We start from the raw sequence: 20,188 nt of genomic DNA on the forward strand, positions 1-20,188 counted from the left end.
GTTTCAACGTGAACTTGGAATTTAAATAATATAATATTGAAAAATTGGGATTGGCTAAAATTTATGTTTCATATTGGTTGATATTTTTCAAGAAATAGATTTTTATACTTTGATGATTATGATTACGAACACTATTTCATAGTGTTACTAATTGGAAAATTTTCACAGTGGCCTCAAATCAAAGCCAGCTAGAGAAACAAAATAGTGTTTGTCTTCAAAGAAGTAGATTATTCATATTATTTGAGTGATCATAACAACATGACAATGATACTTTTTTGTCTCCATAACTTAATATAGTATCAATTTTTTTCAACTTTTTGGAAACAGGTTATGTGACATTTTTGTTAATTAGAATTATTTATTTTTTTTGAAAATATGGCTGTCCAAAAATGTGAGATGGATTTGATGAGATTTAATAACAAAATATGGCATTTCAAAAAATAGCAGAAACAGGAAAGTCTTTCTCTGACCTCCTACCACTCTGTGCTAAAGCAGGTGGTAAAAGAATTCTCTGGCCAACATTTCAGAGTGGGCCTATTCCAAACCTGTGAAAAAGAAATGTCACATAATGATGCCAAGAAAAACCTGAACAGAGATTCAGCTTCCTTCATTTTGTTTCCATTTGATCATACCCTTTTTTGTTAGTCTAATCATATTTCTATACAACGATTCTATTTTTTATCATATTTAAGATAAGATATATACAGTTTTTTCTGTTTCTTAGTATCTTCATATTCTGCAGGCTCCTGTGTTGCATAAAGCATTATATTACATATTATAAATAAATTTATATTACTTTGTTAATATTTTAGGGCGGGTGTGGGGGTTCACTGGTAGTTTAACCCAAGGGCAATTTACCACTGGGCTATATTCCCAGAGTTTTTTATTTTTGAGACAGGGTCTTGCAAAGTTTCCCAGGCTGCCTCAGCCTCCACCATAACTGGGATTATAGGCCTATGCCACCACACCGAGCTAATATGTTTTTTTATGTAGACATCACGGCCATGAAACTCGTGATGGGTGAGAAATATTTTCTCCCCCTACAGGATCAAAATTTTACACATAAAGTTATAAGTCAAAAGTGTTAATTGAGTGGTTATTATACTTTAGTGTGTCATGCAGTGCTTAGTTCTGTAAGAAGCTTACTTAAAAAATTATTTTAATTCTTTAAAGCTAATCATTTATAGCAAAGGTATCTAATAAAAATAATACATACTGTTAAAAACAAAGTATTGTGTTGTTAGTATAACTAAAGCTTAGCGGATAGAATGATTTTCAGCAATGAGCAAATCAATCTTATTAGTATAGTGAGTAAATATAATGTTTATGATTCCTACAAATATTAGCAAGTATTCATATGAAATATTTGTCATGCAAAAATAGAGATGTTTATGTAACAAATGCCCATTACTCATCAGTCATTTATAACAAATGTTAATCTTTTACCTATTTACATTAGATCATATTTTATTAATGAATGAAAATGCTATACTCAGTATTAAGTTGTGCCCATTCACATTTTTTAATAAGGGTAATCATTCTTTCATACTTTGGGCATCATTTTCCTATGAATGTATTCTGTACTTTATTCATTTACTCTAGTATTTTTTTGCTCTCTATTGTCTGTGAAGCACTGTCATAGTGTGTTTGTCACAGAAAAAAATATATGATAAAAATGTCCCTGACTTATCTTCTAGTTAATGAAACAGACAAGAAATCAGTAAGTAAATACTATTAGGTAAAGGTCAATGTTATAGGGAAACTAAAAAGGATGAATTTTGAGTTGGAATTGACATTGGAGATTTTAGATTTGGTAGCCAGGAGAAGATATGAACTCTTTGGAGAAAATTCAGAGATATTTTATAATCCTGTGGTCTAGAGGTAAGACTTCTTTTAAACTTCTATAACACTGGGATGAAGGAACCTTAGAACATTTGATACTTAAAAAAAATTGTATTCTCTACCAATTATTAACTTTGCTTACTAGGGTTAGGGTAACTGAAGGAAAACAGTACCTTCAAGGAGTTTTAGATGTCTGCTTTTTTATACGACTCTTTAGGAAAATAAACAAAACAATAAATAGAAGACCGAGTGCAGTGAATAAGCATATAAACATGATTGCTGAACTGCCAGTGCTTTTTAATAAAAAAATAATTTTTAATAATTAAATTTTTAATAATTTAAAAAAAATTAAATTATGGTAACAAGGTTATTCAGAGTAATTTTAGGTAACTATTTTGTTTTGAAGAATTAAATGTATGTTTCTCTAAATTTATGTCTTACTAAACTTTAAAACAAAGGATTTAAATATAAGCAGCTACAAAACAGCTGAGGATCTATTTCAAATGACCTGTAAAATTAAATCACCTTTGATGCCTATAAGATTAACAAGTATACAAATCATAGTGCCTATTCTGATGGAATTTTGGCAATGTAAGTGTTTGGGATTTTTTGTGGTGGTGTTTTTCTTTTTCCTTTATAGTAATTTGTCATGTTTTACTTCAAACAATTTCAGCATTCTCTTTTAGCAGTAGTTGGATGGTACTTCAGTTTTTATTGTTTTTGAAAAAACTACTCTTTTAAATTCTTGTTTTTATTCAAGTAAAGGATTTTTGTTTAATTTTAATGATGCTCAGTTAATAAATGAATTCAGCAAGAAAATGTTTACATTGAAACTTTTCCTTTCATCCTAATGAATCAGATTTGTTCCTTTGTTAATCACTTTGTGATTAAATTATTTTAAATTGGTTCAGGAAAAACTTTCTAATTCTAATTTTTTGAATAAGAAGAATTTCATGACTCTGCTTTTCTTATTTTAATGAAAGTTGTTATTTTAGAAATGCTAAACACTAAATTATTTTAAACAAATATCTTTTTTTTCTATGTTAATGTTTAGTCTTTTAAATGTTGTATTTTGAGTTATGTAAGGGTAAAGATTAGTTATAACACTGTGTTTCTTATGCAGGTGTATATAGCTTAGTCTTGTGCTGAGGGTTTTGTTTCAGAATAGCATTGCACACCTAAGAATGTAGGTGCCAAAAGAGTGTAAGTTAATTTTAATTCTTGTGCCAAAGGAGTCTTATTAAGGAAGTTGGGGCCTAATCTCATATGATGGAGATTAGGGCCTACTTTTTCTTCTATTAGACACAGGGTCTCTGGTTTTATTCCTAAATCCTTGATCCATTTTGAGTTGAGTTTTGTGCATGGTGAGAGACAGGGGATTAAATTCATTTTGTTGCATATGGATTCCCAGTTTTCCCAGCATCATTTGTTGAAGAAACTACCTTTTCTCCAATGCATGTTTTCGGCTCCATTGTCTAATATAAGATAATTGTAATTTTGTGGGTTAGTCTCTGTGTCCTCTATTCTGTACTATTGGTCTACCAGTCTGTTTGGGTGCCAACACCATGCTTTTTTTGTTAATATTGCGCTATAGTATAGTTTGTGGTATTGTGATGCCACCTGCTTCACTCTTCTTGGTAAGGATTGCTTTAGTTATTCTGGGTCTCTTATTTTTCCAGATGAATTTCATGATTGCTATTTCTATTTCTATGAGGAATGTCATTGGGATTTTGATCAGAATTGCATTAAATCTGTATAGTGCTTTTGGAAATATGGTCATTTTGATAATATTAATTCTGCCTATCCAAGAGCAAGATAGATCTTTCTATCTTCTAAGATCTTCTTTGACTTTTTTCTTTAGGGTTCTAAAATTTTCATTATATAGATCTTTCACTTCTTTCATTAAGTTGATTCCTAAGTATTTTTACTAAAAAGTTTCTTCTCAGCAAAAGAAACAATCTGTGAGGTGAATAGAGAGCCTATATCTTGGGAGCAAATCTTTACCCCTCACACATCAGATAGAGCACTAATCTCTAGGGTATATAAAGAACTCAAAAAGCTAAGCACCAAACAAATAACCCAATCAATAAATGGCCCAAGGACCTGAACAGACACTTCTCAGAAGATGATTTACAATCAGTCAACAAATATATGAAAAAATGTTCATCATCACTAGCAATTAGAGAAATGCAAATCAAAACCACTCTAAGATTTCATCTCACTTTAGTCAGAATGGCAGCTATTATGCATACAAACAACAATAAGTGTTAGCAAGGATGTGGAGAAAAGGGTACACTCATGCACTGCTGGTGGGACTGCAAATTGGTGCAGCCAATATGGAAAGCAGTACAGAGATTTCTTGGAAAATTGGGAATGGAACCACCATTTGACCCAGCTGTTCCTCTTCTCGGTCTATACCCAAAGGACTTAAAAATAACATACTACCGGGACACAGCCACATCAATGTTTATAGCAGCACAATTCACAATAGCTAAACTCTGGAACCAGCCTAGATCCCCTTCAATAGATGAATGGATTAAAAAATGTGGCATATATACACAATAGAATTTTACTCAGCAATTAAAGAAATAAAATCATGGCATTTGCAGGTAAATGGATGGAATTAGAGAAGATAATGCTAAGTGAAGTTAGCCAATCCCCAAAAACCAAATACCGAATGTTTTCTTTGGTATAAGGAGGCTGATTCATAGTGGGACAAGGAGAGGGAGCATGGGAGGAATGGACAAACTCTAGTTAGGGGAGAGGGGTTGTAGGGTAAGGAAGGAGGCATGGGGTTATAAATGGCGGTGGAATGTGATGATTATTATTATCCAGAGTACATATATGAAGACATATTCGTGTGAATATACTTTGTATACAACCAGAGATATGAAAAATTGTATTTATATGTGTAATAAGGATTACAACACATTCCGCTGTCATATATAAAAAATAGAGTGTACATTGAAATGATATTAGAGATAAAATTTAATGTGAGGTGATAATTGGAATGTTAAAGTCTCGGGGTGTAACTCAGTGGTAGAGCACTTGCCTGGCATAGGCAAGGCCTGGGTTTGATCCCCAGCACCATGGGAGGGGAGTAGTTAATTGGAATGTTAGGTGTGTGTGTGTGTGTGTGTGTATGTGTAGAAAGCGTACATTTGTTTATTTCCATGTGGTGCAGAAACTTTAGGCTAACCTATGACTCTTCTTTTGTTTCAATTCATAACTAATAAATTCTTCCTTAAAAGTAAGATTGCCTTTTGCCCCTTGACAACTCTGTTGGTGTACAAAGCAAATGACTCCTGACTCCTTCCAGAGTTTGGTCTGGCAATAGAATAAAGTAACAGATCAGAGATGGAATAAGGTGTCCTACCTTCTTCACATGTAGATAGTTGTTAATTATGGTACTCAGAATAACAACCTGGAATGTAAAGGTATCTTTGTTGCCAGGAAAGAGAAATCTAAAAAATAGTACCAGCCACCAGAGATGTTTTAGAAGAGCAGATTTAGTCACCCAGGCTTTTGTTTCCTTAACAATAGTTTTCTTTCATAATAGCATGTTAAACCCTCAGGGACAGATTAGAATAATATAGTTTTAAATTAGCCTAACAAATTTAAGGAAATGTATTACTTATTTCTATTTTGTAATCATTAAATGTGTATACATTTTAATAGAAAACTAAGCTGTCCAGTTTTCAGTTTTTAAATGGATCCAAATTGAGGTTCATGAAGCTAATTGGAAGAAAAATTAATATGGCAAATCTCTACTTTGAAAATAGAGAAGTCATATAACTTGATTATGTGCTCAGTAGCAATTATAACCTTTCCAGTGAACATCAGCAACTGATAATTTCATTGACATTCAAGGGACTAGTAAACTTCAGGAATATTCTGTGCTGATTGCTGAAAGTAGGCATCCCTAGCTGTCTGTTGGTTACAGTGGATGCCTCTGCTGTGAAATGCCCATGGCTTTCTTTAAAAGTCATGCTGCCAAGGACTTGTTTTTAGTAAATCTTCTTTCAGATGTGAAGTGTGAAGCTATAATGAAAACATGTTCTCTGTAATTAAAAGATAGTCAGTGTACAATTGATCTCTGAAATTGGGATTTAAATACTCAGGAGACTTGCCTATTTTTGCTTACTGTCTACTTGACTAGTGAGTATGTGTGTCATTATTTATAGCTGCTCTAAAATCCTTTCACTTGAATGATAAAGTATGTTTTTAGAAGATGTAGGTTTTGCTTATTATATATTTTTGTCAGAAATATGTACCTTTTTTCCATAAAGTTATTCTAATATATCTCTTTATTCACTATGTTGTCATTTGATTATGGATGGAACAAAAACAAGAGTTTGTAGGTAATTCAGTTGATGATATGACTGATAATCCAAGGGGATAAATAATTACCTGTCCAGCACAATTTCTGAGGTGTTGGATATGGAAAGTAGGAATGCCTTTTGGTAACTTAAAAAAAAAAAAAAAAAAAAAACAATTACTATAGGCTTGATATAAGGAAGGTTTGTCCAGATTAAACCTCTCCCTTTGTTCTATACACAAGTTATGCAACCATGTACTTAGGTGTGAAATTCAATACTAATTATCGTTAGCAAAGAAAATGCTGGTGGAGACTGTCTTTGGAAGATTGTAGCTCTTCAAATGAACATGATGTAATCCTCTATGTCTAGTGTAATTTAAAGGTTTTGATCTGTGGAACACAAAAAGACATGAGAGAAATTTAATCAGAGTGAAAGAAAATATATAGAAAACCCAACACAGATACAAACTTAGGTGACTCTGAAGAGCAAAACTAAAATGAAAAAATGTAGTCAGGTGTTGCTTAATGACAGAAAGTGTTCTGAGAAGGGCACCATTTGGTGGTTTCATCATTGTTTAAACGTTATTTATCTTACACCAGCCTAGATGGGCAGCCTACTCACTATACACTTAGGCTATGTGGCACAAGTATATATAGTATTGCCTGTTGCCACTAGAGACATGATGAACAAAATCCACAAGATTAAATCTAACAAAGAGAAAATAATGTTACCAAGAGATGTGGTAAACAGAAGATGTTTGAAACTACTCCTTATACAATAAGATGTGTTGTTTTGTGTAAGGGTTTCTTTTTTTTCTTTCTTTTGTTGTTAGGAAGTAGAAGAACATGTAGGTTTTGATAGTTAATTATGGTACTCAGCTCAAAATAACAATAAAAATTATAGCAGATACATAAACTAGTAGCATATTGATTTATTTTGAAGTATTATTACTATACATAATTTTGTGTGCTATACTTGTATACAAGTGGCAATACAAAAAGTTTGTTTACACCAGCATGTACCACAAGCATGAGTAATGCTTTGCACTGTGATTTAGACCTCTATGGTATTACTAGGTGTGAGGGCTTTTTCAGTTATATTATAAATCTTAGGGGATCACCATCATGGATGTGGTCCATAATTGACTGAAACCTTATGAGTGGCCATGTTTTGGCTCACCTGTTCTTTTAGATTCATTAGAGCAGCTTGTAATGGTAATAGTAAAATGGGCTCCTCAAAACATAATTAGCCACTGCTGAAATTTTATTACTGACTTAATGACTATCAGAGCTGTTTTGTTTTCTGCAAATGGTTGGTGATTGAAATGATTTTAGTGTGGCATGAGATTGTAAGTGGATCATTAGGACTGAGGTGGGTGGTTACATTACAGTAAAAGCTGTGAACAAATATTAAGTTTTTTCTCTTAATAATCTGACATATCCCCAATGCACTAAGCATTAGAGTACCCTATTTGAAAGACATTGATCCAGATAACAATTTTAAAATGCAGTAAAAAAAAACAAACAAAAAACCACGAGTATTCTTTGGAAGCATAAGGAGTAACCAAAGCCAGACATAAACACAAAGAGTATCTACCTTTTAAAGATGAAGAGCAAAGGTGAGATTTTTAAGTTGGTAACCTTTTGCTTGAAAGTACTTTCCAGATTGTTTTGAGTGTAGGCATACTGATGAAGTATAAGAGGACAGTGTTTGGCGCTTGTGTGATAGGAAGTTAGGAAAGAAATTCTGGAAAAGTGAACGTCACAGAGGTAAGCTCATTGTTGTTCCAATCTCCATACAAAATCTTCCCAAATCCTGACAGAATATGGAACTTTACAAAACTAAATGTTCCATCAGATGGAAAAGCAGCAGCTAGAAACTTCAAAAACTGAGAATTCTACACTGCACTGTTTTTATTTTAGCCAGTAGCCACTTACTAGAATGAATCATCTTAGGAATGCAACAGAATTTACAGTCTGTATAACATACCATTTGGTAGGTCTAGTATTCTGATAAAAAACAATCCCTAGCTATGTGAAAAACAATTATGACACAAAGTCAATGAAAAGAAAGCAGTCAGAAACTCTGAGATGACTGACCCACATGTCACAACCATTAGAAAACTGCTTTAAATCAGCTATTATGAATGTGTTCAAGGACTAAGGTAAAATATATAATGACTTAGCATATAGGGATCTCAACAGAGAAAAGGTAGAAATTAAATTCTAGGACTGTACACTAGCTAAGATGAAAATTAGTTGGATAGCCTTAACAGCAGATTGGATATGACATTAGAAGAAGGATTTGGAGAGCTTTAAGATAAATCAATAGAAATTATGTAATCTGAAGAATAGAAAGAATGTAGAGCAATAAAAATGATTAGAATTAGCCAGGTATGGTAGCACACTTATGAAATTCCAGCAACTTGGAAGGCTGAGGCAGGAGGATTGCCAAGTTCAATGCTAGCCTTAGCAACCTGATGAGCCAGATCTGGAGACATAGCTCAATTGTAGAGTGCCCCTGGGTTCAATCTCTAGGACTAAAAAGAAAAAGGAAAAAAAAATGATGAAAACCTTAAAAACCAAGACAATAACAGTAGTCTAACATAGTAGTAAATGTGATACCAAATAGAAAAAAAAAATTTTTTAGTTGTAGTTGGACACAATACCTTTATTTTATTTATTTTTATGTGGTACTGAGGATGGAACCCAGTGCCCTGCATGTGCCAGGTGAGCGCTCTAACGCTAAGCCACAACCCCAACCCCTAGACCTTTTTTTTTTTTTTTTTTGTACTGGGGATTGAACCCAGGGCCACTTAACCACTGAGCTACATCCTCAGCCCTCTTTATATTTTATTTAGAGACAGGGTTTTGCTGAGTGACTTTGTGCCTTCCTAAGTCTCTGAGGCTGTCTTTGAACTTGTTATCCTCCTGCCTTAGCCTCCCAGTTCACTGGGGTTACAGGTGTATGCCAACTCTCCTGGTTCCAGTTAGTAGTTTTAGATCTTTTTTTTTCTTTTTTTTTTTTTTTTAAAATTTTACCTCTTTAAAGAGAATGTTTTCATATTTAGTTTTAAGAGCACTTTCTTTTCATGCAGCATATTTTTTCTAATTCAGACACTTAATATGTACATAAGCTTTAATAAATTGGTCTAAAGTTTTATTTTCATTCTCGGGCTCTGTAATTTTTTATGTTCTTAACACACATGCTGTCTCTTAAGTAGAAATCATGAAAACAAAGGATTAAGCTGAAATAACATGGTTGTCATTATCTGGAATCTAGAAATGAAAGAATTAGGTTATTGAATATAAACCCTTATACACACTTCCATCAAATTACCCTTCACTTTTTATATCTACTTTTATTTCTCTTATTCTGAGGCTGCAGAGCTGTCAAATTATATGGTGTATACTAGTCTAGTGCACTAAGCTATGACTATAGGTTTTTGGTATATCTTTTCATCTTCCTAGCTTTCTAGTAGTTAGATCCTGTACTTAAAAGGAAATACTCAATATGGACTGCATTTTTTTTTTTTTTTAATTTCTGGTACTGAGGTTGAACCCAGGGTTTTATGCATACTAGGCAAGCGCTCTACTCCTGAGCTATATCCACATCCCTTTTTACTTTATTTTGAAACAGGGTCTCATTAAGTTATCTAGGCTGGCCTTGAACTTGTGATCCTCCTGCCTTGGCCTCCTGAGTAACTGGAATTATTAAATGTAAACCATAGTGCCTTGCTGTAGATCACATTGTACCCACTTGGAAATCCCATTTACTCCTGATATGCTCTTCAGAAGTAGATGTCCATCATTTGTAATAGGGGAACAGAGTAAGATGTGATGGTTATTTGTAGTGATGTGAGATTGACTATAAGCATGCATCACTTATGGCGAGTTAAGGTCCCTGTTTTGGCTTTATAAATTCTCTTCATTTCTTTACCTCGTAGATGGAGATATTATCTATTTTGAGGCCATGAAGGAGTCAGATGAAATGTTGCATATGTAGTACTTTGCATAAAGTTTTGTACAAAGTTGTTCAGGAACTTTGGCGTTTAATATTTAGATCATCACTTAAATACATACAGATACATACACATACACATAAACTGATTTTTCTAGTAGTTAAAGCTATTGAAGATCAATTATAACTCTAAATATGAACTAAAAGAAAAAATTCCCTAGTCTTTGGAAACTACAAATCACTGAAGTACTTTTTTGCAGGGCTATTGGCAACTGCAATAAAAAAGGAGACATTTTAGAAGATCTGGTTTAGTTTATTTTGCCAGGGATTAACATAGTTCCTATGACATGTTAAAGACTGGCCTTGATATATCCATTCCACAGTGAACGACAGAGATAAAGTGAAGGGAATAATTAATTAATGTGTTGCAATTTGAATCACAAAGTAGTTCTACATCTAATTTTTGTAAAAAAAAAAAAAGTATAAGTTGAATTAAAAGAATTATTTTTCCTATTTTTGAAAGGAATAATTTCCAGTAAATTTCCATACACATTAAGAATGATTCTCAGAGTTCCTTTTATAAGCTATGAATCTCTTATTTGGCATAGATATAACTCCTGATATATTTTAATAATATCTGTATCAGTTTGAGTCTATCTGTTCAAAAATATATATGTTTTTCTTCATTAAAAAGACTAATAAGACTATTATCTTGTAGGTTCAGGATAAATTTCGTCTAGACCTGTCAGATGAAGAGGCGGTGCATTACATGCAGAGTTTGATTGATGAAAGCGTCCATGCTCTGTTTGCTGCAGTGGTAGAACAAATTCACAAGTTTGCCCAGGTAAGTTCTCTGAGGGCAGTGTATTTGTCTCCCTCAAGAGTCTTTGGAGAGCCTTACTTTTTGCCTCCCGATTGACATCTTCTCTGTTGTTTTGTCAAGCCTCAATGGCATCTTGCCATCCAGTTGAAGCGACTATATTCCATGCATTATCAACTTCAAATCATTTATTTTTCTTAGCATGGACTAAATTGGGGGGCACCTACATAGATACCATTTCTTGAGAATGATTTTGGGTACGGTAGAAGCTTTGGCAAATGAGACTTAGGTATTTGTTGAGTTTTTTGAGGGGAGAAGTGGTGAGGTTATTAGGGATTGAACTCAGGGGCAGTTGACTACTGAGCCACATCCCCAGCCCTATTTTGTATTTTATTTAGAGACAGGGTATCACTGAGTTGCTTAGTGCCTTGCTTTTGCTGAGGCTGGCTTTGAACTAGCTATCCTCCTGCCTCAGCCTCTCAAGCCTCTGGGATTACAGGCCTGTGCCACCGTGCTCAGCCTCTGTTGGATTTTGATAAACATTGAAATACTAATTAAAGAGTTTAGAATCCATGGAAAGCAATCCACATCACACACCATAAAGGTCTCGCAATACTTAACTGTTAGCAATATGTGAATATATGTATATAAATATGAAAGGGAAGATCTTTAAATAGTAGCCTGTTGTGATGATATTCAGATTTAATGTCTGCCTTATTTATGAATTTCATAATGCAGATGATCTGAAAATGGTTAACAAAATAGAAAAATTAGACTGCTTTCCTTGTGAATGCCTTCCTGACTTCATACATTCACTAAATAATGTTCCTAATCACCCAAGCTTAAAACCTGTCTATGATATCACCACCAGTCAGTGTCTAATAGATTTGTCATCTCTTTTGCTTTTTTTTTTTTTTTGCTACCTGGGCTTAAATCCAGGTTCACTTAATCACTGAGCCATGTCTCCAACCTTTTTTTTACTTCTTTGAATTTTGAGACAGTTGCTTTGGGCCTTGCTAAGATACTGAGGTTGGCCTCAAACTTGCATTTCTCCTGCCTCAATCTCCCTAGCCACTAGAGGTACAGGCATGTGCCACCATTTCTGGTGATTCAAGTCTTTTTGAGCTTTCCTATGTTTATTCTTTTCTTTTGGTGGGAGGTATTGAACCTCAGAGGCACTCAACCACTGAGCCCCATCCCCAGCTCTATTTTGTATTTTTATTTAGAGACAGGATCTCATTGAGTTGCTTAGCACCTCACCATTGCTGAGGCTGGCTTCAAACTCATGTTCTTCCTATCTCAACCGCCTGAGCTGCTGGGATTATAGACACGCGCCATCATGCCCAACTTTTATGTTTATTCTTAAAAATATTCCAGTCAGATACATTTTGACGAAATGATATTTCACTTTGCTTTTTAAAATTTAAATATGCTTAGTATTTTCCCCATTTCCTGATAGTGAAGTCCAATCTTTAGCAGTTCAAAACCTTCCAGAATGCTGTGTTCTGAGCTACTTTCCCAATTCTTTTTCTCTATCTTGTTTTATTTCACCTTACTAGTCACTTTGCTACTGCTATTTCGTTAGCTCGGAATGTCTATCATCTTAATAATGCATCTGCTATAAGCTTCTGCCCACCAAAATTCAACCTACCCTCCAAAAGCTATTTATTTTAATGCCACTCTGATTCATCTTTCTCTGAATTTTCCTAGTACTTTTTATCTCAAGAGTTGTACTTGTGTTTTGCTTTCTATATTTGGATTGCCTTTTAACTCCTAAAATGCAAAATTCATGAAGGCTGATCTTCTGTCAGTCACATAGTAGTACATGCTTTGTATACTCGAAAAATATCAAATGAACATAAAGGAATTTCTTCTTCTAAATGTTAGCTTATCCTAACACCTATTTGGACTACATTTTTATTACAAGTGTTGCACTTCTGTTTTATTCTAACCAATCATTTATTGAGATTAAAACACAACTCGGATAGTAGTAGTGAAGTGACTTAAGTCAACCATTTAACCAGTTGTGGATATGAATCTACATATAGCATGATAGAGTTCGCCAGTAGCAGATTATCAGTCTCTATCTAGCATAGCAGAGTATGTTAGAGTTATATTGGAAAAAGCCCAGAAGGGTGCAGTGGCTTATCCAATATCAAGTGCCTAACAAGGGGCAGAACTAAAACTGATTCCCTCATCCAGGTTTTGTTGTTTGTGATGCAGGAGATTGAATCCAGGGGCACTTGACCACTGAGGTATATCCCCAGACCATTTTAAAAATTTTTATTTTGAGATAGGATGTTGCTAAGTTGCTGAGGGTCTTACTGAATTGCTGAGGCTGTCCTTGAAATTTTAATCTTCCTGCATCAGGCTTCTGCCTCACTGGGATTACAGTAGTGTGCCATCATGTCTGGCATTATTTAGCATTTTTTAAATCAGTTCTCTTAATTTTTAGTATCTTGCTGACCATTCTATACTATATTATGTGTTAGTAAGTCCCAGCCCACATGATCCTGTTAATTCTGTTTCTTTATATAAACATTTTATTTTTCTTCTTTTCAGCTCAGCTAGTTAACACCATGGTTGAGGTCAGAAATTTTGAACTTCTCCGTTTTTGGATGTTCATAGCAAGCCTTTCACAGGTGTTCATTTCTCTTTAATCTTGCTTCATCCCTGAGTACAACAGTACAAAGTTCTCTTTATGGGTTTTCCTCATGCCATACTTTCAGATTCTAGTTTTTCTCCTTTATTTATATCACAACGTATAATAGAGCTCAAGCTTCACATTTGAAATTACTGGTGTTGCCTAGTACTTCATTTCAGTTTTCTATAGCTACATAACCAACTTCAAACTCATTAGCTTAAAAAACAATAGTGATTTCTAATTTCTTAGAATTATTTAGTCAGGAATTCAATCAGACCTCAGCTATGCAGTTCTTTTGCTGTGATGTCAGATGGATTCAGTCTTTCACCTATATTCAACTGGTGGTTGAATTTGTCTGGAAGGTACAATTTCAATTACATATCTGGCAGCTTGGTGCTCTTCCACATGGGATGGTCTCCTTCCACTTTTTCTCTTACCTTTTAGTAGTCTAGCCCAAGCAGCTGCTCTGTAGCACACTGACTGGCTTCCCCAAGAGTATAGGAAAGCAAAAGTGGTAGGCCTCTTAAAATGAGTCATAAGCATACTCCGGATTCATAGGGAGAAGAAATAGTTTTAACTTCTTGATGGGAGAAGAGGATAGCATATGCAGAGAGAGAAGGAATTAAGTGTGGTATCTTTAATTCAAAATGCCACATTTTGGTACTTTGAATTAAGTGTGGCATTTTAACATGCCTTGCCTTGAGTTTGAGTCTTCAAGTTCTGTTAAATTTGTTACATACTTTATTTTAGTGGTTTGGTTTTTAAATTTTATTGTTAATTTTATAGAAGATATCTATTTTGCTATCTGGATTTAAGAATAAAAGGGCCATTGTTCTTCATTCTCTGTATTAAAGATAGAGAAGATAAAGAGCCTGATTTAAAAAAAAAAGAAAAAGAAAGAAAGAAAGAAAGATAAAGAGGGCTGGCTGTACTGTTACTTGGAGGAGGAATAATAGAGGGATCTTGGTTTGCCTATGTCTCTGGGCCTCAACCATATAAATGTGTTTTAGTCACCATATTATAGATCAGAAGACTCTATCAAATAAAAAGTTGTTTCTTATCACATTCAGGTCTTCTTTACTAGAATTCCATATTCTTAGAGATGAGTTTTAAAATGCTCATACTGTTGTTTAGACTTTCTTGTGCCAATACTATTTTACAACTGAAATAATATTAAAATAAATAAGAATAACCTAAGTATATTTGTATCATTGGAATTTGCTTAAGCTTAAAAGTCTATGTGGGATAGTAGGTTAAGGTCTTAGCTTCATACAAGTCTTTTTAAATTACAAAATAATAGGGGCACAACTCTCTCATCTAATTTCAAGAGAAGTTTATTTTCTCTTTAAAACACACATACACACACACACACAATGTTTAAGTATTAATAAATTACATGCACATTCAAATTCTTGTGTCCAACATCTAGGTTTTGTCATAGTATTTATAATAATAATGCAAAATTGCTAATTGATTTGTAAAATTTTTGTGCATTTCCGTTCATTGTTATGGATTATAAATCTGAAAGTTTTAAAAATGAGGATAGGTTGATATATGTTAACAAAAGCTATAGTTATTTTAGCATAAAAGAAATTATATGCCAAAAGAAGAATAAAAATTGCCTGATACTACTATTATTTGAAATGCTGAAAAGGCTTATTTTCTTCCATCATGCAATTTCTTAGGAAGTATAGAGATTAAACACTGTAATATTCGTTGCCTAGCAACACCCATCTATTAGTGGTATAAATTTTAAACAAAAAAACACTTATTTGGGTCATTGTCTTTGAAATTACATTATCAGAACTTCACTCTTTTAAATTTTTTTAAAATTTTTGTTTTGTATATGACAGTGGAATGAATTACAATTCTTTTTACACATATAGAGCACAATTTTTCATACCTCTGGTTGTATATAAAGTATATTCACACCAATTCGTGTCTTCATATATGACTTTGGATAATAATGATCATCATATTCCACCATCATTTATAACCCCATGCCCCTTCCCTTCCTCTCCTACCCCTCTGTCCTATCTAGAGTTCCTCTATTCCTCCTATGCTCCCTCTCCCTATCCCACTGTGAATCAGCCTCCTTATATCAGAGGAAACATTGAACATTTGGTTATTTGGGATTAGCTAACTTCACTTAGCTAATCTTCTAATCTTAGTTTATCTTCTCTAACTCCATCCATTTACCTGCAAATGCCAGAACTTCACTCTTTAAATGAAATGGTCTTTAAAGGGCCTTATAGTCTTGCCTGCACTGGAAAGGTAGAGGTTACATAGTTTGTGTCACTTAAAGCAATAAAATAGGTTTTTCAGTGGCAGTCTCTCACATTCCAGTGTGTTTCTTCCATTTCTGCTTTTCCCTGTTTCGTCACTGACTGATAGTGAGCCTAGGCTGTGGTTTCCATTTATCTTAATACACCTTGAATCTAACTAATTGAATCTGTACAGATTAGAGCTAGAGATACTTTTTTTTTTTTTTTTTTGGTAAACTAACTAAAGCAGTAAGAACAGATTGAGTTCAGAAAGTTTACCTAATTTCCAAATCAACGTAGTAGAAACACATCACTGCCATCCATTTAACAAGAAGTTTTACTTCCACCTATGGTGTTAAAGGGGGGAAAGCACAGGATGGAGCAACCAAGGACACATTAATTAACAACTTTATAACTCCCTGTAGGGAGAGGCAATTCCTGGGACAGGTTACCTTAGCAACAGTTTTGTTTTGTTTTTTGGGGAGTGTGTTCTTAGGGAGGAGGAAGGGCTCTGAAGGAATTAACATTTCAGTCCCTCAGTGGGTAGTCTCCAGCTTTCTGGACTCGCTCAAAGCATGTCTTTAAATTGATCAACCTGACTCAATCTACCTATCTCCTAACTGCCTAATTCTGGCTTCAGTACAGATCTGTTTTGTACCATCTCATGTCTCATATCTGTTTCTAATTTATTTGGTTTATCTTAGGAGGAATTAAAAATAATAATAACAACTAAGAAACAATAATAGTCAAAATATCAGTAGCCTGTTGAACATTTAAATGTGCTGGGAAATAGATAAAGTGTATTCTCTGTATTTAATCCCCACTCTTTTAAAGTAGGTTCATCACCAGAACTGTTTTACAGGTGAGAAAAACGAAGCAAAAAGGTGACAGTTTCCTGGTTCAAACCCAAACCTGTGATATTGAAAATATATGTTAGTCACTAAGTAATGTTTTTCTTGATAATACATCTAAGCTTTAATTTGTTATACATGAATAGATTTTATTGTTAATATTGTGTTTTAAAAACATGCTTGTAAATTTTAATGTTTTTTTTCTTTTCTTTCCTTAATCATTCATCTTTTTATCAAAATGGAAAAAAATGGAATGCTCTAATAGCCAAGAAAATATAATATAATAAACAGTGGAGTCACCAGTACCAGTTAATCTGAGATAAATGATAAAATGGTATAACGTTTATTTTTCACATTGGCCACAAACAGTCTTGAATTTCACTGACCCCATGTCCCATCTTTGATCTGTAGTCCGCACTGCTGCATAGTACCCATTCATCACATGACAAGTGTTAAAGCCATCCAAGTGGTTAATTATTGTAATAGAAGCAGCAGATATTAGAGTGCTTAATAATTTTCATCTAACATGTGCTGAAGTTTATTTTTTATGCAAACAAATTTAGTTTCCTTATCTTCTCTAAGGAAGACTTAAAACACTTAAGACACGCCCTTGTTTGCTTCATTAACTATTTCTAGCAAAGTTGTTTTATAGTCATTGTTTTTTTTTTAACCCCTGACTTTTATGTATGTTAAATACTTAAATAAAAATTATTCAAATGAAGATGGAGTTGAATATTTGGATCCAGCTCTGCTACATAGTATTACTAATTCTTTTCCATGGATACAGATATTTTAATATATTGTAGAAAAACATTAGAGGCCATCTGTTCAGTATCATTCTTTCCCCTCACACATAAAAACGTACATATACACATATGCAGTTTTTATTTGCTTCCCAAGTGCTTCCAGCTTAGACTTCTAGCTTGTCAGTGTAGATATTTTCACTTTGGCTTTTACCTGCATTTTCAACCTTTATCATTGTCTAACAGCCTTCAGAAAGAACCTTTGTAGCTCTGATTATCTGCCTGTTTGTAGCTCTGATTATCTTCCTTAGACCTGATAACCCTGCAGCCCCCACCAGCATTGTACTCTTTGTGCTTTTCCAGAATGTGTTGCCCACCCATTTGCCCTACTTTTGAGTGCGTGTACATATTTTATGGTTCTTTCTGTGTATACAGATTTGATCTTCATGATTTAGTCTGAAGCATCTTAGGTGTCTTCCACAGAACCTAAACCAGTTCCTGGCACATATAGGTACCAAATAAATGTATATGGTTTTATACTCCCATATTGCTTTTAGTGAAAATACTTAAGTTGCTTTTGAAATTACAAATGACAGTTGTAAAAGTAAATCTTGCCATATTCTTTCTAGAATTGCTACTATAAATTGTACGAGATTGAAATCAGTCAACATCTTTGTATTTTTCACATTTTTACACATGCACGGGTATGTGTACACATACATGTCAGTGAGATTTTTCTCCCCCTTCACTTTTTTTTTTTTTTTTTGAGCAGAATAATGAGGTACAGTTCATAGACACAACAAAAGGGTGCATGGGGTGTGAATCACTGTTTCTTCACTCAGACCAAGAAATCTTTGTTTCTTTGCTTTCTACTTGATATCCTAATATTGAACATATTGCCATATTTACCCCAAATCAACTGTTCACTTGGCTGCTTTTCTTCTTTCAGAACTACTTCCTTTGGTTTGGCTTCCAGATAATTTGTGGAATGAAGTGGCTGAACTCTGTAATAAGCTACAGGTTGTTAGAGCCTGTCTAAATTATGTGGCATCAAGAAGTAAGGACACTAGTTATAGTATAAATCATCTGATCACCACACAATCCAGTTTTTTCTCATATTTCTCATATAGTAATTGGGTCATCTTGAGCTTACAGTCAGCAAACAGCTCCTCCCTCAAGTATTTAAGTTAAGCCTCAGGAACCCTGTACACTGTGGTAAATTAAAATCCTCTGTAAAAGCTTTTAGCAAAGTAAATTATTCACTTTTTATATTAATAGAAATATTTTTGTAAGTATAGACTTCTGTTTATCTTCATGAACAGTGAATAAATTATTTTCAATTTGTTTGTTTTTAATTTTTGTAGTATTGGAGAAAATGAAACTGAGTTTGCCCTATGAAGATGTATGACTCAGTAAGAAAACCACATTAGAAGCATCCCGTATATAATGAAGACTTCAGAATAACACAAAATGAAGAGAGCGCTTCCTAAATGTTACTCAATGCCTGAATTCCGTTTCCTTGAATGTCACTGCTTAAATATGATCTTAAAGAACTTGTTAAAATATTGTATATATTTTTTTCTAATATGTGCTTGTTAATAAGAAGTGAGGACCTTATTCCAGAATTATGTACATAATTTGAGAAATTTCATGTTGAAATAGTAAAAAACATTTTAACCTATAAGTTTAAAATGTCATTTTTTTTCTCATATTTTGCACTAGGACAGAGTTATATGAATTAGGATTAATTTCTGTTTTTAGAAGTTGTTTATTTTTTCTTCTTTCTCCTTTTCTCTCTCTTTTATTTACCTCTCCTGTTCTACCATTTCTGTTTATTTGGTTTTCTATAATTTGCATAAAGTTTTATTTAAAAAAATTAAAAGTTTTACACATTATAGCTCATTCTTTACCCTTGAAGAACCGATTGTAGAAAACCTCTATTTTCAAGGGTGGAGGGGGTGGGATCCCACCAACTCCCAGTGGTGCTGGTAATGTGTGGGTTCAAGCATCGGCCCTGTGTTCTTCATCCCCTGTCCCTGCTCACCATTGCTGTAGGCAGTACAAGAAGCTATGGAAGGCCACCAAGCTGTGTACAAGGATAAGCTGAGGAGCCATTTCAGTTCCTGGGGAACGTTGCTGAAGCCTATAGATGGGACAGTTAGAGGTGTGGGAAAAAGAAATTTATACTTCAAAGTGGTACTCATTTTCTCTATTTATAAATGTTGTGTTTTGGGGAGCCATGTTGTCTTTTGTTTCATTTTTAGATACAGCTCACAGTTCTAAGTTGTAATTATGTAAAGTAGAATGTGGAAGTATAGTTATCTGTAACTGGACAGAAGGTAATATGATGCAGATTTTCATATTGAGAATAAGAGATTTTTACACACTCATGTAAGACAGTGTGATCTTTCTGCAATAAATTCTTTTTTGATGCAAGCTGAATTTTCAAAGGTTTTTAAGACAGCTCACCTAGACTTGTTAATGTAATGCATCCTAACATTACACAAATTATCTGAGCAACATAATGTTTTCATATAGAAGTTACATAGTCATACATCTTTGTCTTGGAAGAAAAAGAATATTTCGTTTTTTTTTTTTTTTTGGTGCTGAATAAATATTAAAGTATCAAATGGCAAGAAAGATGAAGGTTAAATTATAGAATAGTTTCTGAAAATTGCATTAATTATAATATTTATTTGTCACAAAATTCTTGAGCTTGCCTCTTTAGAATGAGGTTACCAGCTG

The 20,188-nt window shown here is 33.7% G+C and overlaps 1 protein-coding gene across 1 annotated transcript in view; it reads left to right on the forward strand.

Moving 5' to 3' along the window:
• Positions 1 to 19,879, forward strand: part of Pik3c3 (phosphatidylinositol 3-kinase catalytic subunit type 3) — a 121,833-nt gene extending 101,954 nt beyond the window's left edge. The window contains exons 24-25 of the mRNA XM_046428417.2: positions 10,840 to 10,965; positions 18,808 to 19,879. Of these exons, the coding sequence (XP_046284373.1) occupies positions 10,840 to 10,965; positions 18,808 to 18,822 (141 nt within the window). The 3' untranslated portion in view covers positions 18,823 to 19,879. The remainder of the gene's footprint in view (positions 1 to 10,839; positions 10,966 to 18,807) is intronic.
• Positions 19,880 to 20,188: the final 309 nt, after the last annotated feature.

This window comes from Marmota monax, unplaced genomic scaffold, assembly GCF_021218885.2.
Source record: "Marmota monax isolate L192 unplaced genomic scaffold, Marmota_monax_Labrador192_F-V1.1 WCK01_AAM20220418_F8-fsc00031, whole genome shotgun sequence".
Lineage (NCBI taxonomy): Eukaryota > Metazoa > Chordata > Mammalia > Rodentia > Sciuridae > Marmota > Marmota monax.